At 36.7% G+C, this 10,537-nt stretch overlaps 1 protein-coding gene across 2 annotated transcripts in view; it reads left to right on the top strand.

The window, feature by feature from the left end:
- Window positions 1-3,982: 3,982 nt before the first annotated feature.
- LOC144438906 (prolyl 4-hydroxylase subunit alpha-1-like) overlaps window positions 3,983-10,537 on the top strand; it is a 13,519-nt gene continuing 6,964 nt past the window's right edge. The window contains exons 1-5 of one of the 2 annotated variants that reach the window (XM_078128133.1): window positions 3,983-4,085; window positions 8,073-8,280; window positions 9,104-9,160; window positions 9,759-9,910; window positions 10,430-10,537. The exon at window positions 10,430-10,537 is cut by the window's right edge and continues 44 nt beyond it. In XM_078128133.1, the coding sequence (XP_077984259.1) occupies window positions 8,096-8,280; window positions 9,104-9,160; window positions 9,759-9,910; window positions 10,430-10,537 (502 nt within the window). In that variant the 5' untranslated portion in view covers window positions 3,983-4,085; window positions 8,073-8,095. Of the gene's footprint in view, window positions 4,086-5,296; window positions 5,733-8,072; window positions 8,281-9,103; window positions 9,161-9,758; window positions 9,911-10,429 lie in introns of those variants that run through there. The other variant, XM_078128132.1, reaches the window with a different exon arrangement.

Below are 10,537 nucleotides of genomic sequence, written 5' to 3' on the forward strand. Positions count from 1 at the left end.
AACTGCTCAGGGTTTCTTACGTCAAATCTGAAATCACTGTGAGTTCAAAATTTTCGATTTTTTTCCGTACCACGTACCATCTATTGTCAATCATTCAGCGTGATACTCTATTGTATGTATACTTGCTAACAAGCGTTTATCTTTTTTTATCCAATGCAATTCTTGCTCTGTTGCTAGGATTGCATGTGTTTATTAAATCACAATGTTTATTGTCCCCTCGACATTTTTTTTTTGTTATTGCTACCTTTTGGTCTACAGACAATCGTTTCAACGAATATAATCTTGATGAATGTTGATAAACACGAAATCCTTACATTATTCATTAGTGGGAAATTATTCAAAATGGTTCAAGCACGTGAGTTTTTAAGCCCAAACTTGTGTGGACGTTCCATTTGCAACCAATTTAGATAAATCATACATAGGAATAGATAATTACCTTTTTAATATAGAATTTAAAGAACCAAGAATTGGGTTAATTGTTTTCGACTGTGTAAGTATAGTCTATATACTTCATAGATATAATTTTGCATGGCAAATGTGCCAGTTTGGTGAAATTTAAGCATTCAGGTTTTGACCACATTCGGTGTTTATATTTAGTATTATGATAACCAGATTAAAGGTCGATCCTAGTTCTGACCCTAGTGTATTGTTTCCTGTTTTTGTATGTGGCGAATAGATAGGGAAAAATACTTCTTCTTCACGAGCCCACGAGCTCGAGAATCGACAGTGAAAAGTACTTCTTCGCTGGGCCACGACCTTCAGTGCTCGGTACGTCATGGAAGGCTGAGCGCTTTTCAATGTTTCTATTTTAGTTCAATATCACCTTGGGATATGAACCCATGTTGGGAACGATCAGTTTTTACGGCCGGGGGCGGTAAATCAGGTGGGCACCTCAATTTGGGACTCAAAGAAGGTGATCTTCATTTTTACAAAGTGAATAGGGGGGGGTCACCCCATTTTCAACAACTGAACGAAATCAACAGTGAAAAAAATACTTCTTCACGAGCCCACGCCTTTACGACTGGTCGTGGAGAATCGACAATGAAAACAATACATGTACCTCTTCTTCGCTTGGCCACGACCTTCAGTGCTCGGTACGTCATGGAAGGCTGGGCGCTTTTCAAAGTTTCTATTTTAGTTCAATATCACCTTGGGATATGAACCCACGTTGCTTCACAAATTTGTATGATAGAAATCGTTACCACATTTTTTGAATACCACGGTTAATGAGAGCGGAACTGTTCTGCTACATCTCAGTAAGGGGACAATCAGTTTTTACTGTAATGGCCGGGGGCGGTAAATCAGGTGGGCACCTCAATTTGGGACTCAAAGAAGGGAATCTTAATTTTTACAAAGTGAATAGGGAGTCACCTCATTTTCAACAACTGAACGAAATCATGAACCACCCTGCTGTACTTAAATTTCCATACAGCAAATGTATGTGCAATACAATAAACCATAAAAAAAATATCAAGTATGCAGGTGCTAAATTATGGAATAGCATCCCTAGCAACATTCGCAACATGAATAGCAGAAGTCATTTCCAAAAAAGAGTTCAAAAATTATCTCCAATCATTGTAAACTAGTTATACTTCATATTCATTGATTGATTACCGTTTGTCTGTATATTTAAGTAGGTCATTCTTTGTTTCTTTGTGTTTGTGTATTTGTTGTTTGTTTGTTTGTTTGTTTGTTTGTTTGTTTGTTTGTTTGTTTTTTGTCCACCTATATATGTATAATGTATTTTGTAAATCCTTTATGATTTTTTCTATTCTGTCAATCTTGCAATACATTTAATTTGATCAGCAGCCCCAGTAATTAGTAATTCCTAATCCCTAAGATTGTAAAAGGGGACGGACTCGACTAGTTGCAAAGACAACTAGTTTTCGTCTCCCATTTCAATGTTGAATACTTTATACATTGTAGAATTGTTATACTGAGTATATATATGTATCAATCAGTCAGTCAATCAGTCAGTCAGTCAGTCAGTCAGTCAGTCAGTCAGTCACTTAGTCAGTCACTTAATCAGTCAGTCACTCAATCACTCACTCACTCAACCAATCAATCAATCAATCAATCAATCAATCAATCAATCAATCAATCAATCAATCAATCAATCAATCAATCAATCAATCAATCAATCAATCAATCAATCAATCAATCAATCAATCAATCAATCAATCAATCAATCAATCAATCAATCAATCAATCAATCAATCAATCAATCAATCAATCCGTGACATCAAGTGGCCAAGTGATATATCACTTGGCCACTTAATGTCACGGATTGTGATCCGTAATTAGAAGCACCATATTTGTAGCTGTACGCACGATAAATCAATTCAAATTGATTTTTGGTTCTGCTCCCAAAAATCAGCGCCCTCAACGGCGATCACAATTTCAACCTGGTTCTGTACCACTTATAACGCCGCTGGGGGCTCTGCGTACGAGACCTCCCCAAACGAGAGGGGAGGTCTCGCAGGCAGAGCCCCCAGCCTTAAGAGCCTGGGTAACCCAGATGGGACAGGGCAAGTATCACACCAATCGACAATATTAATCCATTCACATTATAAACTTCAGGGGTGACTCTGGGGCAACATAAATCGTAAACTGATGAGCCAATCCTTCAACTTTTATGTACACATATCATATGGTAATAAAAGCTTCAATGTTTTTATTTTTTATAAATAATTATTGGCATACGATGTGTCCACAGGTACATAGACACACAGAGCAATTGCGATAGAATCAGCCCGCATATCTTTTCAGTAAATTTTAATATACCAAATTGAGTAAAAAAGAAGTACGGAAATACAACGACGGAAAACATACCGTATGTTTTTGTTGATTTAAAACTATTAACCAGCCGTCGAGTCTGTGTTGATTGTGTTTGCCGTCGATAAAATGTAAACTTCAACCATACACGATTTTTTGCCATGTATATTCATTATGTTTTACATCAACATATTCACCTGTACGTAAACAGTGTATGTTATACAGTTTAGTCGTGGAGAAACGAGGACTCGCCAAGTGATCATGAACTGATATCTGGATTCTGTATTGGGAACCATACAGGTAAGTGTACGTATTGTCTAAACCTGTAAAGTTTTAATCCCACTGTGCACTTAAGGTATGGAGTACATGACAGTTGAAGTGCTATATGTAAAAGCAGATTTTTAGTTGAAGTAAAATTTTATAAGATTACAAAATTATAGCGATCTCGGGAACGAGTAGTCTGTAAGGTACGCCGTGACGGGGCGCCCTCAACCATCGGCCAACCCCTAGAGGAGGCCGGTGAGGGCGAAACGTCACGACGTATCTTACAGTCTAGGGAACGAGTTGAGAGAGTAAATGTGTTTTGGTTGACGTAATAAAATACAAGGAACACAGTTGTATGTGCGTTTTAATGAAAGAAACAGGTTGTGTATACGTAGTTTCTGTATCAGAGACTGGTTGGGTGACTAAACACATTGAAAGTAAATGTTTTGATCAAAAGGAAGTCCATGGGTGAATCCAATACGATATGCGCATATCTATATATGGATTTCACATGAGTAATGTGAATTAGTAATGCGACTATGCGATGTGGTCTGTGAGACACGACATTCGTTGCCTTTTTTCCTAACTTATGTAACATGATAGTAGTGGCATAAAACTTCGGATTATTAGCTGACATGAATAGGCCTTGGCCACAGACCCCACACGAATAAACGTCATGACGTCCTCTGAAGGTATCTGCGAGCATACAAATCGCATTGCATGATGGTCTAGCTCACTTGTCGTGCGCGTCACAGTGTGAAGTCTGTGCATTAACACTGAAATAGACTATTTTGTGAAAAAGTGAGCATTTATTTCTACAATAATTCTTCTACCAAAGCTAAACACAGTATTATCATACTCTAAGTTTCTCGTTTCTTTCGCACCTTCTGTATAATCGCAACAGCTTTCCGTCGCAGTAATACATGTATTTATATCATATCGCCTTTTGAGTTTAACTGAATGTTATAGGATGGATTTCAAACCCATTCAGTGGATTTAATGCCTGTTGCTTTGTCCGAGGTGAAGCCGAACTTTACCAAGTTACAGTAAGTTCATAAACTTAATTTTGTTTGCTATGCAATTCATGACAATTTCAAAATCGGACTTTTATCAAATACGGAATTTCGGACAATTCCTCTCTGAGACTCTAAATTTTGTCAAACTAAATATGAATTTAAACACATTAATATGACAATTAAATTGAATCTAAATAATAAGGTAACTAATGTAGTTTGAGAGACGATGGTCGCGATTTATTAACAAAGTGAAAAAAGCGATGGTGTACAATGGGTTTGTAAAATATAGTACAGCCTATAAATGTAGCGTATAAGAATTTAAAACACAAAGGGTGTTGACACCATTAACATTGCACTACTCGTATAGAATTAAATCACGTGACACCTTTGTCAACACGTGTACTGGAAATAAGAATACAAGAAACTACAAGTGGTAATTTAACCACATCGGTCAACAAAGCAATTATCTGAGTATCCTTTATATTACGGAACCTGGACTCGGAACACTTCTGCCAATCACTTTCAGTGCGCATGCGTTAATTAAGTCTGGGTGGTTCGGCAACAGAAACAAGGTTCAGCTGGATGTCACAACCGATTACAGAAATGAATTAGAGTGGCAGAAGCTGAGTTTATAATATTTCCTATCTGAAAAGACTTACATAAAACTCAATTAAACTAAAATATAATCCAGTACGTCGATATCCTAGCCTTGGTAAAAATCGTCTGCTTATACGTACGTACGTGTTGTTTGCACAGTTCTGCCAATACCGAATGCTCGTTAACTATGATACTCCTTACTAAGGAGAACCACAGACAAGTAAGTTACTTATCTGTGGTAGAACCTAAGGGTGTTTTTTTATACAGCTAATATTATCAACCCAAAACTTATCAACTCACCTTAAGTAACCCTTTGAATGTTCAAATCATAGTAAAGCTACGTTTTTTAATAATGAAACTAACCGTCTTTCCTAGTTAGTAGTATATAGAAAGAAAATGGCAAGTGAGGTACCGATCCGGAGAGATAAAACAAGGGTAGTGGAATGAATAAATTGAAAAGAAGTAATGCACTTTATATGATTTTTTAAAATTTAGTTTGCAAAATCACACTGCATGGTTGGTTTGGGATTTTAAAAAGATGTTGGAGAATATTATATTTGATATATACCAAGAAGACATCCCTATGCATAAAATGGTTTTGTCCTATGATGGTCAGGTCATACTGTCTTGCAATTGAAGACTGCTTTCTCAATGGTAGGATATTCGTTTGTCTGGTCGACATTCCTATATATAGGAGACAATGTTCTTATGACAAAAGTATATGTTGGATGTTAACCTAAATTTAATTGAGAAGACACAGCATATCTGGTGAGAACGTGTCAACCAACCTGCTTCACTCGAGAATCGAGTTGTATTCACTGTAAGCTTGTCAACTGTCTGACTCTGTAATGAATGACCTGGGCATGTCAACTGGTTTGTTTTCTTCGGGTGTGTCTGACTACATTGCAATTTTATTATATTACGTGTTGTGTTGTGTTGATCGTTGAACATTCAACAATTATCCACCCTCGATAATTTAAGGACTTGATAACCATTGTATATACGGTGTGTGTTGAACTTGACAATGCATATTTGATAGCTGGTATACATACGGTCTACCAATGTAATAATAGTCAACAGGTAAGTCAAGTTTTTTCACGTGATTATGCAACACGGTTGACCTCATATGACCGATGTTACACTGTACATATTCTTTTCACCTGTGTTTCTTTTCTGTGAACGAGCTAAGGCAAGCTCTTTGAACGAGCTAAGGCAAGCTCGTAAAAAAATGATAGTCGAAAACACCGTGGCAGACTCACGCGCCCATTGAAGAAATGCTCGATGCTCTGCGTAGTCTAATGTATAAAGGGTGAATAAACTTTCGATTTGCACTGTAGTGTGTGGGGGTTTCAGTATGATTTATCACCAACGACATCGGATAACATGGCATATTTCTCTGAGAAGCTGATCTGCTCATCTACACACGGGCACTGTATTGACATTATGGCGACAAAACATGAGGTAATATAAATATACACACTTTAAAGAAGGCAGTGACGTCACGAATTCACCTTGACAGAGTTCGATACAATACCGTTTATCGATCGACGATTTGAAAGTACTTGGCCGGTGAAATAACCAGCTGGTTGGTCTAACAAAATTGTCTTTTATTGTAATTCCTAATACATGATATTGAACTTGGATTTCTGTCAGTTTACAAAATGTTCCCTCCACCAGTGTCTTTACAAAAATCCAGCGAACTTCAAGAAAATTAAAAGTGAAGTCGAAAAGTCTTCGAAATGGGCATAGATACACAATCGGGTAAATTTCACCTCTAGATACACACAATCGAGTAAATTTCACCTCTAGATACACACAATCGAGTAAATTTCACCTCTAGATACACACAATCGAGTAAATTTCACCTCTAGATACATACAATCGAGTAAATTTCACCTCTAGATACATACAATCGAGTAAATTTCACCTCTAGATACATACAATCGAGTAAATTACACCTCTCTTTTCAGGCAAGTCGATCGGCGAAAGGCACAGTATTTGCATATGTATTCAAAAAAAAACATCGTAAATGGTACGGGTGACAGGTTACATGTTAGTTCCCCCTTTAGTATACGACTGGAATATTGAATTCAATGAAGTGTTGACATATCACGATAGCAGCATTGGAATCTCTCTTTCCCAAAATGTATAACTCTTTAGCTGTGGATGTACGAGATTCGATACGTCTTCCCTCTGAGACGCGTACGTGTTGAACCTTGCTTGTAGCGTATACATTTAGAGCTTATAACCTTTGAGCAACAAAGATCATGCAATGAAAGGAAGTCCGTGTCACAAACGGCTTGCTTGAAGCCTTTCTAGGGTTAATAATAAGAAGCCTATTCATGTCAGTGTGTTTTTAACAAATAACACGCAATACTGGAGAAAGTGCAGACCAATCCCCCATGCCAATATATCTAACGCTTATCATATTTCATAGAATTATCATGGGTGAAATTCGACTCACCTTGCGTGTTATTAAAACCTTGCACGTGACCGTGAAACTTGTCTAAAGCGTAAAAAAAATTGTGATGTTCCGATAACATTCAATTTTAAAATAGGTGGGGTAGGTAGATTTTTTTTTTTTTTTTTCATGTGTGGGTGTCTAGTTTTCCAAATGGTCTATGTGTTGCTTATTTCTTCCTATCAGACCTACAGCCATTGGAAGAATAGTTTTACATTGTCTTTTTGAGTTGGTGTCAGTTTCCGCACCCAGCTGTTTCTATCTTGCGAGACTTCACGATTTTCGCAATTTTATTATTACTGTTCTCGAATACATAAAAAATATTAGGGTCGGCGTGAAAAACTAGGTGGGGTCGGGTAACCGGATCCAAACAACTTTTTTTTATTTGGCCTAAACACAAATGATATATGGCAGCGACATCATCTGAAACGGTGTCGTCTGCCTCAGTAAAGCTCAAAAGGGATAGTATACCGTAGGGTTTATAGTTATTTTAATACGAATATTTATCATAAATGAACTAACTATGACCACCTCGAAGCTAAAACGTACTTGACGACGTACGTAGTACGTATGGGCTAATGGAAACCGTTGAGATTTTATAGCGACATTTCAGACAGTAATAAGAGCAAGCATTCTTTCATCTTATTTTTAGGGATGAAGTCAAGAGTTCACCAGTGTTGGATACAAAATACAGTCTAATTCGTCAACAACAAACTGCACTCTGACACCGAGTGGCTTCTTGTTCAGTTGGTTTTAATCATTGGTACACTTTGTCAAATACTGATTAGTAACAGTTCTTATTTTGTGTATCTTGATATTCATATCTCCTTTCTCTTCCTATTTTTCAGTTCCTCTAGTACTCTCCTATCAGTTTCACGTTGAACTATTTCATGAGAAGAACTCGTTAATTTTATATGTATATCGAATGATCCATACATATATTTCTATTTTGCATACAGACTTGTACCGAACTGACATAAAAATGTCACCTAATGGCATATATGGGATTCTTGTTCTCCTCTATGTGAGTGGACATGTCCAAGTTTCCAATTGCGAAGAAATCTTTCGGTCGATTGCTAGACTTCGATTACTAGTCAACGTTGAACATGAACTTGTAACAGCCCTACACAACTACATCAATGAATCAAGGAACCTCTTTCGTACTGGGTAAGTTACGTCGTGCAACGTACACATTGAAGGACACTAGACCAAATTTACCATGTGGCAATGCTATCAAATCCTTAGCACCAAACCTGTACTCTATCAGCACCAAACCTGTACTCTATCAGCACCAAACCTGTACACTAATAACAGCACCAAACCTGTACTCTAACAGCACCAAACCTGTATTATATCAGCACCAAACCTTACTCTATCAGCACCAAGCCTGTACACTAAGAGCATTAAAACCTGACACTAACATCTTCGATCCTAATGTTAGTCGACGATTGTCTCTTTAATTTTGTTTCGTTAGAAAAACAATGTTAGTTACATATTGGGCTCAGTGTTCTGCAGTCTTGCCGATATTGTTGATAGTGAAAAAGAAAGAAAAAAAAGGACAATTTTAATGTAAACTTGAAAATTTTAGTCAATGATTTAGCAAGTAGAGGTTTTTATTATGTCTGTTTCCATGCGGGAGTGCATGTCTGTGTGTCTTGGTCTGGGTTTGTCTGTAAATGTGTGTGCGTGCCGTGACATTGTCATGGACTGATACAAACACTAGAACAGGGCATAAATGTAGCAAAGATTTTGAAGTAACGAATGTATGAAATATTAATCATTAAATTCAAACTCTAAAAACACAAAGCAGTAAGGGGTAAAAAGGTGTTAGTGTGTATTATATTGACTAATCTGAAGTGTTGAAGTTGCAGAAGGGTTGGACGCAATGTGTCATGGATTAAACTCGCAACCCCCCCCCCCCCCTTCTCACTTTACGAGATTAGATTGTCACATATTGAATGAAGCATTTACTTTTGTTTTTGTTTTTCAGCGATGCGCCTTCCAGCTACCCAAAAATAACTGGACGAACGATCAATGCATTGGAAAGGTATGAATTGATATATCGTTGGCAATTACCAAATCAATTACGTCATGCACCTATTCGTGGTTTCAACATTGTTGTTTGTATTCTGTACTTAATTTATGATGTATTGTGAATGATTTCAAGTGATTGTAAATTTCAACCAACAGAATAAGTTTGGGAGTATTCTTTCCAGATTCTTGGTACAACCCATAACACCAAAGTAAAGCGTTTTCTGTATGTACCACACTCGTTTATAGCACCCATGTCACGTGTAAAAATATACTGTTTCATTTGCTAATTGACTACATTAGAAAGGCCACATGCTAGGCTTCTAAATGGGACCAGTACACTTTTACATTTTATATGAATGCTATAAACAAGTGTAGCACATAGTGAAAGTGCTTTAGTTAAGTTTTATCCGTTATACCAGACTAATTCATAATCAGTTGTAAATATCTACATAAAATCAATGTTGCGTTTACTGTTATGGTAATTGAATCAATATTTTCCAATCATGAATTTACTATATTGTAGGACAAGTTCAATGGAGCGTATATCACATGTTGGCCTAATTTCAGTATAATTTGTTCCTTCCATTTAATGTATATGGTTTTCTCATCAGACGTTTACTTGATACACGTGACACCATCAACAATGCCACAGGTTACATAGATCTGCAAGTGACTCATCCTATTCAAGCATTTCAACTACTTAAACGATATACCAAATTTTGGATTCTTTTAAAACTTGACATTGACCCATATGTTGGAAAAGGTAGGGAACACTGTTATCATATTTTGCTATTAAAATATATATATATATATATATATATATATATATATATATATATATATATATATATATATATATATATATATATATATATATATACATACACACACAGAGTCATACATACATACATACATACATACATACATACATACATACATACATACATACATACATACATACATACACACACACACACACATACATACATACATACATACATACATACATACGTATATACATACATACATGTATATCGACAGACAGACAGTCAGACAGACAGACAGACAGACAGACAGACAGACAGACAGACAGACAGACAGACAGACAGACAGACAGACAGACAAACCTGCCTGTCTGCCTCCCAAGGGTCTGCCCTCAGCTGCTTACATACATAATTATTCGTGTCTGACCCAAAATGTACACAAATCGTTATAGAAGTAGAGATATTTGTCATCTTTAGCCATATGTAAATGATTCCAATTTATATCACTTCGCGCTTAGGGATAACCTCGATCCTGGATCGGAACAACAACATATTACCAAACATTACTGATTTTTTGGGTGCATGTGGAGCCATCACTAGACTTCAGTCTACCTATCAAATATCTG

The sequence above is a fragment of the Glandiceps talaboti genome, chromosome 8 (genome assembly GCF_964340395.1).
Source record: "Glandiceps talaboti chromosome 8, keGlaTala1.1, whole genome shotgun sequence".
Taxonomy (NCBI): domain Eukaryota; kingdom Metazoa; phylum Hemichordata; class Enteropneusta; family Spengelidae; genus Glandiceps; species Glandiceps talaboti.